General features: G+C 44.8%; 1 protein-coding gene across 1 annotated transcript in view; it reads right to left on the bottom strand.

Annotated features, from left to right (window-relative positions):
• The window catches only part of ROCK1 (Rho associated coiled-coil containing protein kinase 1), a 2099493-nt gene that overhangs the window by 1798723 nt on the left and 281032 nt on the right, over window positions 1–19738 (bottom strand). The window contains exon 3 of the mRNA XM_078687444.1: window positions 1476–1576. Coding sequence (XP_078543570.1) covers window positions 1476–1576 — 101 coding nt within the window. The remainder of the gene's footprint in view (window positions 1–1475; window positions 1577–19738) is intronic.

Raw genomic sequence — 19738 nt, 5'->3', positions numbered from 1 at the left:
CAGGGGAAGGTAATGAGATGAGGCAGGATGGTGAAAGGAAAGAGGAAAACTAAGACTGGCCATGTTGTGGGTGGCCCATTATCTGCTGCCACCTTTCGCCCTGGAGTCCCAAAAAGGCTGGATGGACTGCCTTGACTGAGAGGACTATCTGGTAATAAGCCAGGTCCTGGGAACATCCATAAAGTTCTGGTACTGTTGATGGAAGTAGCAGGCCAGGGAATGAAGGCTCAATGATCAGGCCGTAGCAAACTAATCGTTTAACCACTTCAAAGCAGAATCTGCCTCCTTGCCTGAAGTCATCAAAGGGCATATCACATACCCAGAGAAACCTGCTAATACAGCAAAGGAGGAACTTTCCTGAGGTAGGGGGTCTCAAAGGAGAGTCCAATTATATCTCTGGTAAGGTATCAAGATCTCTAGCATTTTTTTTTTATTGAGGCGCAGAGCTTGATAGGGCCACCTACTGGTGCAGTGAAGTAATTGCTGGGAAAGGTTTCTAGATGGATCCTGGCGCTCGTGAAATTTAAACGTTGAGCAATCTGCGTTGAGGAATCTGCAGTTAGAAGTATCCATCAAAATGGTGATAAGTTGGGCAGAAAGCTGGCTTTTGTCTTGGAGCATAAAGATGACAGACAAACAATATGAAATACTGTAGACGAGAATGGGTTGTGTAATACATTCAATCAGCAATTAATGGTGTTTTCCACTGCTGTCTGAAATCACTGTATACACAAGGCATGTCACAAAATGTGGTGTTGATCTGGGGCCTCGGTTTAGGGAGGTAGACCAAGTTGCTGAAATATCAGGGAATCAGGGTAGTACCTGAGAAAAAGTAATACTTTAATTTGAGAATGGGTGGTTCCTCTGTGGCATTCACAACTCCGTTTTTTGGAAGAGCATGCAATTGTAATGTGTGGGTAGAGTTGCTATGATTAAAATGGCGATCATTCCCAGCAGTCTCTACAATTTTCAGGATATGTTTCTGCTTCTAAGGCGAATACTCAGTGAAATGGATAGCATCCTGTCCTCTCTACAATGGACAGATGTCAGGTCTAGTGTTAGGCTGAAGGCACTGATGCCATCTTATGAACAACAAAAACAGGTTTTCAAGATATGGAGTGCCATTAGTTTGACTGCAAAACACACAAGATGATGGACGGAATGTTGCACAATGGCAAAACATTCACCCCCAAATCTGGGTTTAATCCATCGTTATTTTGCTCACCAAGCCACCCCAGTTCAGACATGTCCGTAGGCAAATCAGTCTTGACCCTGTGCCTCATGGGAACAGTCCAGCCCGAACTGCAAAGCCATGTCAACTGCATGTTAGTTGGACTGCAGCATAGACTTATCCATCAGAAAATACAGTAAAATATGCTACATCAATAAATGAGCAATGAATTCTTTAAATCAATTAGCTATAGGGATTGTATTTTTTGTGACAAACAGGCAAAATGCAATTTGGAATAACTCACCAACTGAACTTCACCAAATGCTCCTCTGCCAATCACCTTCACTACTTCATAATCTTCAGCTTTCATGCGCAAGTCTCTTATTTTACTTATTGTGTCTTTATCTGAAAGGCAAAAAACTATGTTTTTCAAATAGATAATCATTTGTAAACAGTCTAGTTCTCACAATATGTAACAACCTTGTTACGTGAACTGCATTTATAACATGAGCCCATAGTCAGAAGAACTCTTGGTATTGCTTAGACAATAGGATACATAAGCATGCTGCATATTGCAAGGTGAAAAATTAATATAAGTGTGGATAAAGGCATGAGGAACCAAAATGAATGAAGGGAGGCCAGCTGCACTGTTACCTAAAGGGACAACCAAGATCAAGCACAGGAGGACAATAAGCACATGCTAAGATTCATGAAACCCTTCTATCTCATGTTATTGTGAAGGCCAGCCGGGTACTGAAGAACCTGTGCTGTAAAAAGGTAGGTTCAAAAGACAATAAATAGAATAAAATCTGGTGCAGAAAGAGTGTATGCCTGCCAGGAAATCACCACTTCACTCAACTGCTCTGATAGTGGTTGACTCCTGAAGTGCTGTTCCTCCATCCTCTGATGAGGACATTTCCTCCGTGCGCGCAGGGGGCGCCAAAACAAAAAGGTCAGCATCCATCAGGACAAGCAAACACTCTCACTAAAGTCCTTTAGGTTAGTTTGCAGAGAAGAGGAAGTGGGTAGTATAAGTTCCACATTCTGGAAGCACACAGCAGGTCAAGCAGATCTGTGCCTATGAAAGCCATGAGCTGGAGTTGAGGTCCAACTGATCTGGGCTGAAGCCTGCTACCAATCAGATGCAGTGCATTCTTTTAATTTTTAATAACCAGAACAAAGTGTTCCTCCTTGGATGTGAGGATTAGAACGGCAACAATTACCCTCTTTTCAGAGAGGTCCCTGGTCACAACTGGCTACCCAGAACCTTCAGGGCTTGTTCTAGGAAGAAACTTTGTGCATTTCCGTCAGAAATGTCTTGGAAAAAACGAAAATAGGAAAGGAACAAGGAGTAGGGGAAAACAATTCTTCTGTTGTCAGCAACGATTATCCGTCTATTAACACTAACGTCAAGTGAAGAGTTAGTGATTAAAATCTATCACCAGTGCTCAAGTTCTGATCTTTGTGATCACTAAGACAAAACCTATGCTTAAGTTTGAAAACATTTGCAAACATTTAAAGAAAAACACTAAGATAGCTCATTTGCCCCGGTCCATTGGATTTACATTTATAAAGGGGAGCAAAAGGCATCAACCTTGGGCGTTAACAATTCACTGTAGAACCAATATTACTGCCCCAACCAGGACTTGTGCAAACATGGCTGTGAGGGGTACCACAACAAGACTGTAGGGTAGGGAGAGCAATGAAGGGTAAACCAATTTTTGGGTACACCAATAGTGTCCCTCACAGGCACCTGATGTGCAGTTTTAAGGGGGCATTCTGAAACAGGAGCTGCATAAACTATTGCCAAAAAGAAAATAAAGGGTAACTTTGAGACACAGGCTGTTATGGATGAAACAACTGCACCTATGGTCATAACGAACAAGTTACTTCAGTAACAATGTATCTATAAGAGACATATATTAGTTATAGATTCCTTACCTTAGAATTACCCCCAGGTGTCAACTGGATCCAGAGAATTTTTTTTAAGCAGTACCCCTGCGCATCAGTAGGTGGTGTTGGTCGACTCCAAGTCCATCATCGTGGTCGCCGGTATGATGTTGCAGTGTGTACTTAGACGCGGCCATTGCGCGCTTACGTCAGTTCTGACACGACTTTCCACGCCAGAAGCACAGAGTCATGCTGACACTGACCACTAGTGCACAAAACCAGTGCCCTGTAAGGGAGTCCCTATCACTAGAAGTCAGTTTGCAGAACGGGAAGAATGGGTGGGGCGGTAAGGAATCTATAACTAATATATGTCTCTTACAGATACATTGTTAGCGAAGGTAAGTAGCTTGTTCATCTTAAAGAGACTATTAGTTATAGATTCCTTACCTTAGAATAGATACCCCAGCAATACCAACCCAGAGGTGGATCTGAACTAATTTCACACCAGGAAGTCCTGGAGAACAGAATAGCCGAAGAAGCAGTCTTTCCGGACTTAGCCATCCAGGCAGTAGTGCTTTGTAAACATGTGCAAGGATGCCCACGTGGCTGCCTGGCAGATGTCCAGTAAGGGAACTCCACGTCCCAAAGCAGTAGTGGCTGCCGTCACCCGAGTAGAGTGGGCGCGCACTCCCACTGGACGTTCCTTTTTAGCCAAAGAATAGCAGATTTAATGCATAAGACAACCCATCGAGAGATGGTACGTTTGTGTACTTCACAACCTTTATTGGCGCCCACATAACCCACGAAGAGTTGATAGTCCACCCGAAAGTCTTCAGTGCCGTCAAGATAGAAAGACGGGGTATAGCGAGGGGGTTTACCCAATAGAGTCGCTGGGACCTGGGTTGTATGAGGTATTGCGAAGAGGGGGGTCCCAGTGAATTTATGCTAATGAATCAAAAAATTATATCAGAAAATAAACACAAATAATAATGCACTAAATGAATCTACGATGTTTTAATCACACGGTAGATGAAGCCAGGATATGGTATCAAACAATTTGTCAAATTCTTGAATCTTAAGTGGTTGGATAGTGCCCAAGAACAAGGGTAAGTGATAGGTGAGGATAGTGCAAGTTGGGAAGGTGACATAAAAATCAGAACAAGATCTGATACATTTGCATCTGTGTGAAAATAATGCAAAGATAATAAATCACAAAAATCATTCAAGACACATGCCCCACAAATACATATTATGTCATATTTTGAGATGGGGCTGCGGAACAAGAAAGTGTTGTCGACGTTTCGACCCTCAAAAGAAGCAGGACTTATTGTACCCTTGCGGTGGGGTCTTCTTCAGGACGGGGGTTGGGACTAGCAACCTATTGATGTTAAAAATAGAGGAGTCAAAATTAGTGACCCCAATATGAAACTAGCATAATCATTAAGACAGTGTTATTATCTGGCACACACTAGAAAGAAGAGAGCATACCAATTAGTTCGAGGCTCATCATCTTATCATCGCATAGGGAAACCCTCCATGGAGACGAAATTAATCTAAATAAAGTAAACAGACATGGCAGAGGTATTTAATACTAGTTTGATAGAAGAGGAAAAAGCTGCAACATCAATGATAGATGTATGCCCCATGAGACTTACATATGAGTGAGTACATATCAGAGGCGAGCGTCGAGGCGTAGGTCATGCGCAGCCCGGGGACGTTGGGCAATGGTTATCCTGGTTCAATCTAAGGCAATAAGAAGACTGATTCAGGTGCCGACCTTGATTGTGGCTAGGAAAAGAGTCATGTGACAGTTAATAGGGCTTACCGGAATGTTAGGCAAAATGCGCGGTAGTCCCCATTCGTGTAAACGATATCACATTAAGTTTACAGGGGGGAGGAGGAGCCTCAAACGTGGAGGTAGGGTCTAATGCAGCCCGGGGACGGCAGGCACGAAGTTGCACAAATCAATCTGAAAAATTAAATGGGGAAATTGCGTCAGGGGAGGACGAGCCCCAAGACACGGTAAGAGATGTAGGCTGGTTCATGGACCATGGCTTACCGTGATTCAAGGTCGATGGTACTGGCGTCCCCAAAGATCGCCGAGCGCTGTGAATAAATCGGTGCTCACCCGCTGAAAGAAAGCAAGGATAAATGAGTATCCACCGCATTGGCGGGGTCTTGGTACCATTACAGTACGGAAAAACGGTCAGAGCAGCCGTCAGGAATACCTAGTGAATAGTCGAGCGCGGCGTCTTCACAGAAAGCTGGAAGCTGACTAACCCTCTTCCTGTTGGGGTTGTTACCATGGTAATCAGACCAGGTGACCAAATAAGATGGTCGATATGGTGGAAAGACTGGGCAGCAAGCATGCCACATGGCTTAAACGGAAGACAGATTCCGTTTCAATTTGGGTTAGTAATGCACTGAAGCATTATTAATAGTTTGGGATGACAATAGAATTATTCAAAGAACTATACATAGATGGAAATTGAAAGCTTATTTTAAAATGTAATATCGTCAGACAGACGGGCATGTAATTCATTATTGCAATGTGGGTATAGTGCACCCAGCATTATATACATGTGCATACAGCTCAATGTAGCCCAGGGATATGGCTTCAAGCTGCTTAGAAAAGAGTTGGCCGTGTCAAAACCTTAGCAACCCCCCACCTTGGCATTTAATGGCTTGTATAGGTGAAGGTGTACCTGTCACAAGACGGTATAGACATTGATAGCTGAAAACCAAACAAACAAACTCTTGAAGGTTCACAGTCAAATACTGTCATTATTCCCACCCTGCCACATTATAGTAAAGACCAATTTACATATCAAAAATAGGTGCATCAACATATGTTAAATAAACCAATTCAGAAGTGGCATTAGATAAACTGGTTATGAAGTACTGGCACAGTGTCACATGGGAAGAAAAACAAAATCTGGAAACATGTTACAGATGTATTAGGGCAATGTCGTTAACTGAGAAAATGAACTATCATGTTCGTTAAGACCTGTTTGTATGGAATTAAAGAAAAACATCCATTTTAGCTCACGAGTGTTCAATATGGTGGCAATATTACCACCCCGGGGTCCAAGTCTTGCTTGTTCAATTATGACCCACTTAAGACTTTCTGGAGGGTGGGCAGCCAATCTGAAGTGGTCAACAAGAGGTGCGCCCTGTACTTCACAGCGGACTCTGCTCATATGTTGGAGAATACGTAGTTTAGCCTTCTGCTGGGTTTGCCCAATGTAAATTAGATTACAGGGGCAGACTATTGCGTAAATGATGTTGGAGGTATTGCAATTGCTGAAGGTCTTTAGAGTGATCTTACGTTGGTTATGTTCGAATACTTTGATTTGCATTGTGGAATCACAAGCTTTGCAATTGCCACACCTAAAATGACCGATTACTGGTGGCAAATTCCATAATGTTGTTAAAGTGGGTTGAGCAGGGGTCGGTAGCAGAGATCGTACCACAAAGTCTTTGACACTCTTTGCTCGTTTGAAGGCGTGTAATGGAGTCCCAGAGTGGTTGATGTCATCTGAGACAAGTTTCCAGTGATGATTCACAATGTTTTTGATTTTGTTGCTCTTGGTCGAGTAAGTGGTGACACAGACTATGCGATCTTGTGCCTGGCTAGGCCGGTCCTTTAGAGCCAAAAGTTCTTCTCGGGGATAGAACCAGGCTCTTTTTCGAGCTTTTGTGATCAGTCTTCTGGGGTATCCACGCTGTTTCAGGCGATTGGACAGATCATCTGATTGTTGGAAATAGTGCTCTTTATTAGAGCAGTTGCGACGAATCCTTAAAAATTGGCCAAAGGGCAGGTTGTCACGAAGGGCCCTGGGATGATGGCTATTATACTGCAGTAAAGAGTTTCTCTCCGTAGGTTTACGATATAGGGTTGTCAGTAGATGTCCTTGTTCCTCGTAGATGGTGATGTCAAGGAAGTTCACATTATGAGTATTGGATTCAATCGTAAATTGAAGGTGTGGTAGTTGTTGATTTAACCATGTATGGAAAGCTGACAATTCCAATTGATCTCCATTCCAGATCAGTAAAATGTCATCGATGTACCTCATCCATAGATGTAGGTTACCTCTGAATGGATTATGTGGGCCTAGCACAGTGTCTTCCTCAAATGATGCCATGTATAGAATGGCCACATCCGGTGCGAACGGTGCCCCCATGGCTACTCCTTGAGTTTGCAAAAAGAATTGATTTTTAAACATAAAGAAATTTTTGGTCATCGCTATCCGGAGTAGTGCGATGATGAAATCAGTTGGTACTTGCATGGGAGCTGGTCTTAGCTGTAGGTGTTTGGTGATGACTGCCAATGCTTCCTCTTGAGGAATGCAGGTATAGAGGGAAACCACATCGCAAGTGGCAAGAATTTGGTGCTCTGGGTTGAAGGGTAGGTTCTCAATGATATTAATCGTATGAAGTGTGTCTCTCAAATAAGTTGGGGTAGCTTCGGCCAAGGGTTTTAAGAAAAAGTCTATATATCTACCAAGGGGTTCCAAAATCGAACCACATCCTGATACGATGGGGCGTCCGGGTGGGTCCATAGTGTTCTTGTGGATCTTGGGAAGTGTGTAGATCGTCGCTAGGCGTGGATGTTGTTGGTTGAGGTAATCAGAAATCAGGTAATAGAAAGACAGCACACGTTTGGGATCCATACAGTGGAGTCTCTCCTCTTCTTTGGAAGGGTGCGGAGGCGGGAAGGCCGCAGGCAATGTGATGGTCTGGTCTATGTAGACAGAGGTAACCACTTTGGGCAGAAAAGAGGGCCTAGTACGGAGGACTACTTTGTCCGGAAAGACAGCAAGAAAAGGAGGCTTGGAAGATAAGGCCTGAAGCTCTCACCCTGCGAGCAGAGGTGATGCCAAGCAAAAAAGCAGTCTTCAAAGTAAGGAGATGAAGAGGACAAATATGTAGTGACTCGAAGGGAGCAAACATAAGATAAGTGAGGACAAGATTCAAGTCCCACAGGGGAATTACAAAAGGAGAAGGAGCAAAGAGAGGAGTAATACCCATCAGAAATCTGTTAACTATTGGGGACTTGAAAAGAGAAGGTCGATCAGGAAGGCGAAGAAAGGCCGAAATGGCTGAAAGATGGCCTTTTATAGTTCCCAGAGCATAACCCTGCTGGGCCAAAGATAGAACGAAGATGAGAACCTCTGAAAGAGGGGCAGAAAGGGGTTTCACAGCTGTTGCTGTGCACCATGCCACAAATGTGTTCCATCTACAGGTGTATACCTTTTTAGTGGAGGTACACCTGGCTGCCAAGATGACATTACCTGCTGCTGTGACAAAAGATCCTCCTGATGAGGCAGTCTGATCGGAGAATCGATGGCCATGCTCAAAAAGCTCGGGCTATCAGACTCTTCGAGCCCAATCCAGAGCCACATGAATGACTTGGGCCCGGTGGCGCTTGATCTTCTTCAGCACTCTGGGTAGTAGTGGTACAGGCAGAAAGGTGTACAGGAGGCCGCAACTCCACTCGCGACGAAAAGCGTCGCCTAGCGAGTGTTGCCTTGGAAACTCCAACACGCAGAACTGCTGACATCACGCGTTTTCTTCGGTGGCGAATTGATCTAACCAAGGCTTTCCCCACTGCCGAAAGAGACCTTGCACCACCACTGAGTGAAGACACCAAAAATTCATAAGGAGACCACCCCAGGTCGCCCCATTGTCTCGGGTATCGACTCCATATTGGAACCTCTGTCACAATTCTGTGACCACTTCTTGCAACCACTGGTGAAACTGATTCCATCATACATTCAGGACGATGTGCTTCGCCTACTAGACGAGTTCCAACCCACCAATGATATTGACTTGCTCATCACACTAGATGTAGAAGCGCTCTACACCAATATCTCCCAGAGAGCTACCCTTGATGTGATAGAAGAGGAATTGAGTTCAGCCACATGGGAATCTCCCACACCTCCCAGTTTCATCATGGAGTGTGCCACACTAGCCCTCACTGAAAACGTCTTAGAGTTCAGAGGCCAGCTTTATCACCAAACACAGGGTACTTCCATGGGAAGTACCTTTGCTCCTAGTGTAGCCTGTCTATACATGGCGGCCTTTGAGGCACAGCTTATCTTCCATGAATCTAACCCGTACCGTTCGAACATACGTATGTGGAAGAGATTCATAGACGATATCCTTATCTTCTGGACAGGCGACTCTCAGTCCTATTCTGACTTTTTTAGGTGGATCAACAATCTGAATCCGTACTTAAAATTTACCAGCACTGTCTCATATAATCAGATTGCATTCCTGGATCTGACAATCAAACTTGAACTAGGTGGTCTAATGACAACTATGTACAGGAAAGACACAGATCGCAACAGCTTACTGTTGTTCAGTACCCACCACGCACGAGCCTGAAAGGAGAACCTTCCCTTTGGGCAATTTCTGAGGGTGAGGAGAAACTGCAGCACCTTGAAAGAATTCCGGTCTGAGTCAGAAATTCTTGCAAAACATCTGGGCTCACATGATTACCCACCACGTAGTATAGCCCTCTCCAGGAAGAGAGCAAGAAATAACAACGGAGAGGGATTGTTAGAACATAGAGACAGGACCCCCACTGAAACTCTTACCTGTGTTACCACTTTCACCCCAGATTCCAATCAACTGCCGAAAGTCATAAAAAAACATTGGACTTTGCGTTCAAACGCTCCAGAAATCTAAAAGACATGCTGATCCACACAAGACCAAAAGGTATCCACAGGGCGCCAACAGAAAACACTATGGCAATTACCACCAGTAAAAGGCCATTACCCCTGTGGCTCATGCACCGCATGTGCTTTTACATCAGTACAGAAAACCATCACTTTCAGCAATGCTTTCACATGGGAGAGGAGGTCACACACTAACTGCAACACACCCAACTGCATATACTTGATTTCATGCCCCTGTAATTTGTATTACAAGCCCCTGTAATTTGTATTCCGTAGGGATGACCGACCGCCCGATCAAGCTACGCATATTGGAACATCAAAGCAGTTTCCGCTGTCACAAGAGTAACACAAAAATGTGCACTCACAACCTGGAAAAACACCATACACCAGAGTCATTTAAATGGGTCATCTTGGAGGCATTTCCCAAAATCTCAAAAAATGCTCTCTTCGTTAAAGAACAGAGGTGGGTACACAAATTATCCTCACAAAGCACAGGATTAAATGAGAATATACTGTGGAGTTCACTAAAAGTCTAAAATGAACAGATACACCGAGCGCTAGGGGTAAGGAGATAGACACGGATTTTTGAAGGATAGAGTACAACCCACGACAGCACTAACCTAAGGGGGCAGCGCTGATGGATTGTATTATTTCCCCAACTTTAGTTAAATCCTCTCATGAGAATGTCATAATGTGCTGTGGGCAGTAGACGTCTTACCGCACATTATCTGACAATTTTGATAATGGTCCCGGAGACAAAAGGCTCCAAGAGGTTTGCAGTCTCCTCCCCCATTCATTTAAACATCACCACCTCATGTACCAATCCATCACTGGATAGCCACCAACCCAACGGCTTACACTACGTGGGCACCACAGTACACAGTGGGACACATCTGCCCACGTAAAGAGATAACGGTATACGAGGAGGGGCTATTCAACCCCCTATGATTGATATAACAACATATTCCACCACTCCAAGATGGCTGCCATCAAATGGCAAATTCGCCTGAAACACGCACTAGCACCGTTAATTAGGAACCGCCCACAAACAGAAGAAATGACACTATAAAATCAGGGAAGCCGCAGACCGCTTCACCTCCCGGTAGGAGTGGGTAGGTCGTGACAACACGTGACGTCGGCACAATTGTGAGTATTTTGACAGCGAGCGCCCCCCGCTTTCCCTTGCCAGCAATTCTGACACACAGAAATAGCGTGCAAACTGTGGAAAAGTAAATTTTGCCATGTTCTGTGTCCCTACGAGTCCTCCATCATATGTTATGCGTGCATGATTAATATGCATATGTATTCCCCATGTTCGATTAAAGACGCAATTATAGCTGTGTCCACCTCTAGTATGCCAGTTTCCAGTTCTCGTGAATACTACGAATATCAGGCCTATGTAAAGCTACGTTGCCACGTTTCTCAGTGTGCACGTTATTCCATTGTAAAGTCCCCGTTTCTAGGCCTCAAAAGGGCCCGGACACCAGATTCAGCTCCTGTCTCCTAAGCCTCGCTGAGGAGCGATACAGCCCCCACCGGTGTTCCTGACCCTTCACTTACTTCCTGCTTTGCAGTGCCCGGTTCAGCCTGGCTCTGCCTCTGAGTCTGCCAAGAGTATGTTATGATTCCAGTTATCAGTTAGTCCTCCTTCTCTGCATTCCTAAAGCTACTGAACTGCATCAATAGTTACCATCATAGTCTAGCCTTTGCGTCTCCATGTTGGAGAAATACTGTATTAATGATCATTTAATATTCTTCATCACGCACTACATGTAGAATAATGCATGCTCCAGTCTTAGAGTCTGTTCGCCTTTACCCCGATAACTTTTGGATTCTATCAACATGTTCTCTAAACATCAGATACTAGATACTGCTTAGGTACATGTCGCCCTGACTCTCCAGACTTCAGTCTCTGCTCCTAGCACAGAGTTCGTAGCCCCCAGCTTCTTCTAGTAACACGTCATTGCCAGTTTGCGCGCACCATTAGGTCAGAGGTCCCGGCTCCTTAGGTAGCCCCCTCCATGTCTCCACCCCATTCATGACATATTCTGTTACGTTTGCATCACATGTCTATGTATACGCCTCTGTTACACCTACTTTCACCCTTATCTTTCGCGACTGCTATTGACCACACCCACTGCTCCGCCTATCGTATGTATTGTAATGCAACTGTTTTAGTATATATGATTGTGTATTGTTATTAAATGTTAGCGCGCTCATCCCAGATCCTGCCCGGCAGCTGTCGGGGCCCCCCTGCCGGGCTCTGCCATCCTATTCCTATGCAGGTTGTCCTGTTCCTGTCCTTTATGCTGTAATAAACCTGCAAACTCCTACTACCTCGAATCTTGACTCTTATTTATTGAGCTATCTGTTATTGCTATGCCCAGTCAAACCTAGATCCGGTATTATTTATTTATATACCACATAATGGCGCCCGAACAGGGACTTGCCCTTTCCCCACGCGCCGGTGAAGCCACGCCGGCCCCCTGACCCTCTGCAGCCGTGACGGAACCATACCGTGCACGTGCAGATATTTCTGCTTCAAGTATCCCTCAGGCCCACGGAGGAGACGGAGGAGGCGGTCCAGCATCCAGACGAGGCGGTGGAGGAACGCGGCGAGTCCCGACCAGAGCCCAAGCCGAGAGTCCAAGGTCCGAGGTATCCGGAGGCCCACCCGTAACAGAAGTTCGAAGTTCGTCCGTCCGGCGTCGAAACAGTCCAGTCCAGTCCGAGGCCTTCCGTTCTTGCTGCCCGGTGAGTACCGTTGCTGGGGTAGTATCTAGACAGGGTCAATCTAATTGACTCTGGTCCGTGGGTTGGTGGTACACAGACCCACAAAACGAAGTGTCCACTTCGGTGGATGCGGGTCCTGACGTGTCTCTTTATGAGACCGGTAAGTTTAGTACTGTTTTCAGCAGTGCATCTAGTTTCTGTTCTAGTCAGTTCTGTTCTCGAGAAAATTCATGTATTCTGTTTTCCAGGTAGTATTCTGTTCGAACTGTTATTCTGAGTGTTATTCATGTATTTTAATGTCGTGGTATGAGTGTGAAGTAATTATCGTGTTTATTGTGTATTGTGTTGTGTCCAGATTATAGTTCAGTCATGCCGCTCTTTTCAAAACTGCGTCAGTTAAAAACCAGAAAAGGTCTGCTAGAAGCAGCAGTTCCTGTTCCGCCTAGGGACAGTCCAGGTCATTTCATGTATCAGAAGCATGGCATAAGCGCCATATTGTATCTAGATTTATGGGTAGAGTATACCAAACAGTTAGAGGAAAAGTATAGATGGCCCGTATCAGGTACGTGGGATGCCGAGTGCATCATGAGAGTAGAAGAAGCATTATGGAAAAAGAAAGCCAGACAGTCACAGAAAGATGCCATTGAGTTATGGCGCAAAGAATCTCATAAAAGAACCGAAAAAGAAATCAGAAGGTCAGAATTAAGTAGAGAATCCTTAGAACGAGCCCAAGAAAGGGAATTAATCGAGATTGGTGAACGAGTTAAAACCGAACAGTCAGACAGACAGAGGCATGCTCTTATTAAGGGTATGTATCCTCTTCTTGCCGAGGGCTTGCCAAAAGCGACCCCAGAGGCATCCAGTAATTTCCCGCCACCACTAGTTCCGACCAAGCTACGTCACAAACCGACCGCAGCTGATATTTTCATTTCGTCCTATTTGGACGACACAGTCCCAGAATATGCAAATCCTGTTCCTGCTCCGCCAGTCCCTGTAAATCAGGCACTTCCCGCTCCTCCAGACACCGGAGTACCCCCGGTCCAGCCCGCCATACAAGTCCAGCCTGCATTTCCATTTCCCACTCTGCCAGGACGAAGAGCATCAGTAGACGACTCTAGTTTAGGGGCCGCAGGGGGAGGTCCTCCAGGTACCCCGCCGCCACACAAGCGTTTAACGTTAGCCGAATTACATGCACAAGCGTCACAGCGTACGCCCAGACATCAGTCTGTTGCAGAAATAAGAAAAGCCCTTACCGAATGTGGCTATGATCCAGTCCCAGGCGAGGATAATATGGTTTTATATTCATTACGCGTAAGAAAGGTGACCGAGTATCTAGTCACCCTACCAGATATGAAAGAAGATCTAGACAGAATATATCGTTTCATCCGTACAGGGGATGATCCAGAAAGTATTGGCGAAGTCATGTCTCAAAGGAAAGCTGAGATCCAGCTCATGCTATTAAAGTTCCTGATTAATTGTCTAATAAGAGAACAAGATTCCCCGACTAAAGATCAGGCCGAAATGAAAATCCTGACAAGGTGGAGTGATAATATAGCCGAGGGTAAGCACAAGACCATCAGTAGTATAGAGAGTATGTACAAGAAGATTCGTGAAGAAATAATAAGGTTACATGATCAACGTAAAGCAGCACAAGTAAACGAGAAAGAAAATGACTCTTCTACAGAAGAGGTAGAGGATGAGAATCCCGCCAGAATAGCGTATGTAGGAAAATCTAGATTTCCAGATCGCCATTTACGCCTAGAACACAAGTCAGTTTTTCATCATCCAGCATCAGAACAAGGTTCTCTAGAACAAGTATTTCAAGCTACCGATCACATTCTGAAATCACGAATCGGTTATAGCGAGTTAAGTACTATGCATGAACAAGAACTAGTCCGATCAGCAGTCCGATGGATTACTGATTCTACCACTTTTCCAGACGAAATAGTGGCACAAATGTTTCTGAAAATGCCCCCAGCCGAGCAACGACTGGTGGGTATGTATATGATCCAGCACCTCATTACTCTGTATGAGGGTCAACATTCTGATCCAGGTCCGTTACACGATGTCCTGAACGAGTTACTCCAGTATAGATGGAAAGGTTTAGGTACCGATTTAATTAGTGTCATTCTAGAACAGCGCCACAAATATAGAACGTTTCTGAACCCGCATTTTGTTCATGTCTCACCCCCAGAAAGTAAACCCTTTTACATAGACAGACAGAATCCGTTACGAGAAGTACATCCAATTAAGACAGACGGTGGTGAAATGCAACGAGTGTTTGTTTACACCCCGATCACAAAGATGGAACTCTTAGAGATGAAAAAGTTAATTCCCTGTCATGACAAAGATCCAGCAGGGTTCCACCGAGAATTAAAAGACATGCTCCGTATGGGAGAATACACGTATCCAGATATTATTAAAATGTTAAAGGTCCTGTTGCCCGCAGGGGTATATGAAAAACTCAAGGAAAAAGATTGGGAGGTGGGAGAGAAAAAGATCGATTGGGCAGTCCTAGAAGCTGAAGATAAGATACGAGTACCAGGTACCGGTCTTGGAGATAAATGTAAAGAATTACCTGAACTGTTAATACAAGTTTTGCCCAGACTATTAGCAACTAAAAAGGAAGACTGGGATGCAATCTCAGCATGTAAACAGAAACAAGATGAAGATATTAGTGATTTTTATTCTAGATTTGAAAAATGTTTTATTATAAACAGTGGCCTCAAGACGAGTAGCGAGTCATACCCTCATCTTTTTGTTACTAAACTAGTCGAGAATTCAAGTCCACAAGTTAAGAATCGAGTTTTGAAAGTCGAAAGTACCTGGCAAGCTAATACCCCGTCCCAGATGTTACAGATGCTTCAATATCACCAGAATAGAATCAGAGAAGAACAAGAACATGAAAGGAAACGTATGAAAGACACGAAAATGAAAGTGCTAGTTGCACAATCCGTTCCTCAAGACAGTCAGAAAAGGGGTCCGAATCAAGCCAGTCATCCTGCAGCTCCCGTTAAAGGAAACTGCAATTATTGTAAACAGCCAGGTCATTTTATAAACGAGTGTGCAGGTCTGAAACACAACATAGCTACCGGTAAGACTAAAGAAAAACCACGTCCGCCTAGACAAGAACAAGTTACACAGACTCCTCAGTCACAGAATGCACCACAGACAGTTACAGCACCGCAGCCTATCGCTGCAACACAGCATGTTACACAGCAGATGTACCAGTATGCACAGTCTGAGTATCCAGAGTATCAGCCATATTCATGAAACAGCCTAGAGAGGGAGGTAGGCTTGCCTCTCATCGAGATACCTGTAGATCAAGAAGGTCCCTATGTTCATAGTCAAGTACTAGGGAAAGACAGAAAGTTTTTGATTGATACAGGGGCAAGTAGGACCACCATCAGTCACGCCGAAGTTCCAGGGGCTCCGCTCTCAGGCTCAAGAAATGTTTCCCTTGGATTTTCAGGAAAACCTATTGTAAATGAAATATCAAAGCCAGTTACTCTAGAAGTAGGTCCATTGTCCCGCACTACTGATCTGTTACTAAGTCATGTCCAGAAAATCTATTAGGCATTAAGACACTGAAAGAGTTAGGTGCAGTTATATGCTGTTCCCCAGAGGGAATACGATTGTTCCTACGTGACTTCAAGGGTCACTATGTATTACGAGATTTTGATCCAAGATTGTCTAATGTTCCGCAGCATCTATGGGCGCAAGGTCCAACTGATGTTGGCTTTATGCAAATCACACCCCATCGTGTGACTCTCAAGCCAGGTGTAGTCCTGCCACGAATAAGACAGTACAGACTGCCACCTGAGGCTGTAGCAGCCTTATCCAAAATTATTGACGAGCTCATGGCTCAAGGAGTAGTTGTAGAAACCGACTCCAATGTATGTAATTCTCCGATCATTCCAGTCATGAAACGTACTGATCCGAATGCACCTCCAGTATATCGTTTAGTGATTGACCTTCGAGAACTTAATAAATGTATTATTCCCCAGTATCCAGTTGTCCCAGATATCTCTTCCCTGTTGACAGCCATTGATTCCGAAGCCACATTTTTTTCAGTCATAGACCTCAAGAACGCGTTTTTCAGTGTCCCCATTCATCCAGACAGCCAGTTTCTTTTCGGATTTTGTTTAAATGGAAGGAGCTATATGTTCACACGCGCTCCTCAAGGTTTCACAGAAAGTCCTAGTATTTACAGTCAAGCACTCAAGAGACAACTAGACAACATTCACATGCCAACTGACACTGCCCTGCTCCAGTATGTCGATGATCTCCTGATCACAGCCCGTTCTGAATGTGCTTGCGAGCGAGCATCCCTTACAGTCTTGTATTTCCTTGCCGAGATGGGACACAAGGTGTCCCCTTCGAAGCTTCAATTCTGTGTCCAGCAAGTGATCTACTTAGGCCACTTGCTGTCCAAGTGGGGTAGGCAGTTGACACCAGACCGTATCCAGTTAATAGCGAGTCTTCCTCAGCCCAAGACCCAGAAGGAGGTACGTGCTTTTATCGGCCTTACTTCTTATTGCAGACAATGGATTCCTCAGTATGCATTTCTAGCTAAACCACTGATACAGTTAACGACACAGGAGGCAGCCGTATCGACTGTCCTCCCTTGGACATCTGAACATACACTCAGTTTCAATGAGTTAAAGAAAGCCCTATGCCAAGCTCCAGTTCTAGCTACACCGAACTACAGTAAGCCTTTTACACTTTTCGTAACTGAACGTGAAGGTACAGCGTTATCTGTTCTCACACAAGATCAAGCAGGACAATACAAGCCTTGTGCTTATTTTTCGAGCACATTAGATCCTGTAGCCCAGGCTCTGCCGGCGTGCCTCAAGTCAGTTGCAGCCACAGCACTAGCTATCAGACAAAGTGATTCCATAGTATTAGGACATTCCTTGACAGTACAAGTTCCACACTCCGTGGAAGTTCTTTTAAACCGAACACAAACTCAGCACTTGACAATTGCACGTTTAACAGGTTATGAATTGACACTGTTCCAGCCACACATAGAAATCAGACGCTGCAACGTTTTAAATCCTGCTACATTGTTACCATCAGTTACTTCGAATTCTGCCACACACGACTGTGTGGAAGTAGTTAACATCATGACAAAGCCAAGACAAGATCTGACAGATATTCCATTACCAGATCCCGACCTGACACTTTATGTGGATGGTTCATGCATGAGAACTAGTACAGGAGAACTAGTAGCCGCGTATGCAGTGACTACTGACACTGAAGTTATTGAAACACACCGTATTGACACCCTGTCTGCTCAAGCAGCAGAGCTAGTTGCTCTGACTCAAGCCTGCATACACGCCAAGAACCTGAAAGTTAATATTTACACAGATTCACGTTACGCATTTGGAGTCGTACACGACTTCGGAGTGCTCTGGCAGGAAAGAGGTTTCATGACTTCTCATGGAACCAAGATTCAGCATGGTCTCCTTATTCAGGCTCTGTTAGATGCCATACATTTACCGACATCCATTGCTATCATGAAGTGCAAAGCACATACGAAAGTTACTGACACTATTTCCCAAGGTAATGATCTAGCAGATCGCACAGCCAAGCTTACAGCTCAGACTCCAGACATTTCAGTTAATCCGACACAGACACATACTTCAGATCCGACTACATGTATGACAGTCAAAGACCCTACTCAAGATGTCATAGATATCCAGTTACATGCTACTCCCGATGAAATCAAGAAATGGTCCGAACAAGGAGGGGTACAGACAGATCAAGGATGGTTAACGAAGGGTAGAGCCACATGGTTTCTCCCCGACTCTATGGTTCAAGTCATTATTAATACCGCACATAGTCCAGCGCATTTAGGAGAAAAAGCTATGTTAGACAGTATCCAGAATATTTGGTTCAACAAGCATTTACGAGCTGCAGCCAAGCAGAAAGTCCGTACCTGTATGATATGTTGTCAGTTTAATCCAGGTAAAAGTGTCCCGGTGGAACAAGGTGGATTCCAGCCCCCTGACCACCCTTTTGAAGTCCTCCAGATGGATTACATTCAGATGGAGCGATGTCGAGGTTTCAAGTATGTCCTTGTAGTTGTATGCGCTTTGTCCAGGTGGACGGAGGCATATCCAGTTCCAGATTACACAGCCACGACTACTGCCAAGCAGTTGGTTCGTGAGTTCTTCCCCCGTTACGGACTCCCTAGGGTCGTATATTCTGACAACGGCCAGCCATTCTCATCTGAACTCATGAAGCATGTTTCCCTTTTGTTAGGGTACCAGTGGAAGTTCCATTGTGTACGCCATCCTGAAGCAGCTGGTCTCGTAGAGAGACATAATCAGACCCTGAAAATTCGAATTGCAAAAGTTTGTCAAGAGAAAGGTGTGGACTGGCTAGTAGCTCTGCCGGTCGCCCTGTTCTATATGCGCATGGTCGCACATTCCAGATCAGGTCTGTCCCCGTATGAGGTCGTTTTCGGCCGCCCCCCTAACATGTGGGGTACTCCTAGACCCCGAAGTATTACTGATGTTTCAAGTAATATGCTGACAGATTACCTAGCTTCCTTGATGTCTGCCCTCAACTCTTGTCGTTCACAGGTTGCCGCCGCATTTCCAGACAATACCGAGGTGGCACCGCATGAAATCGTTCCCGGATCCATGGTCCTAGTGCGAAATTTCGATCGTTCAAGTCCGCTGGAGCCTCGCTGGAAGGAGCCCCGACAGGTCCTCCTGGCCACCCGCACAGCCGTGAAGTTGGAGGGACGCAAAGGCTGGGTGCATCTTTCGCACATCAAGAAATTTTATGGATTGAAACCAGTTTCAAAGAACATTTCCGAGGATTTAAAGGACTGCCAAAGTACTATTCTTAAGGACTGTCCCGCAAAAGACACTGATACTGCACCCTCCCTGTTAGAGACAACTCCGCAACAGGAGTATAAGAAAAAGCTAAGGTCTACTAAAATAAGTCAGCCAGTTTGATTGTCTAAGTCCTCCCCTAGGTGAAACGGTTAGACCGGTTTCTGACATGTATAAAATAGACCCCCATAGTGAGAGAGTTAGTCAAAACTCAATCCGATGTATCGTTTTTCTATGTTTCATATTATTTCTCAGTATTATGATTTCCTGCACCAGTTATGCGTTTTATCTGTATTTTCCAGTTTCTCATGTGAATAAGTCCTCTAATGTTACAGTAGAGCACACGTTTAGTGATCTGCCTCCTCATGAACTCTCTTACCGCCTCGCTATGCGTAACAATTCTTTTATCCGCA

The sequence above is a fragment of the Lissotriton helveticus genome, chromosome 4_1, assembly GCF_964261635.1.
Source record: "Lissotriton helveticus chromosome 4_1, aLisHel1.1, whole genome shotgun sequence".
Taxonomy (NCBI): Eukaryota; Metazoa; Chordata; class Amphibia; order Caudata; family Salamandridae; genus Lissotriton; species Lissotriton helveticus.
Note: the sequence above shows the minus strand (reverse complement) of the source record. Positions and strands in the feature narration are given on the sequence as shown.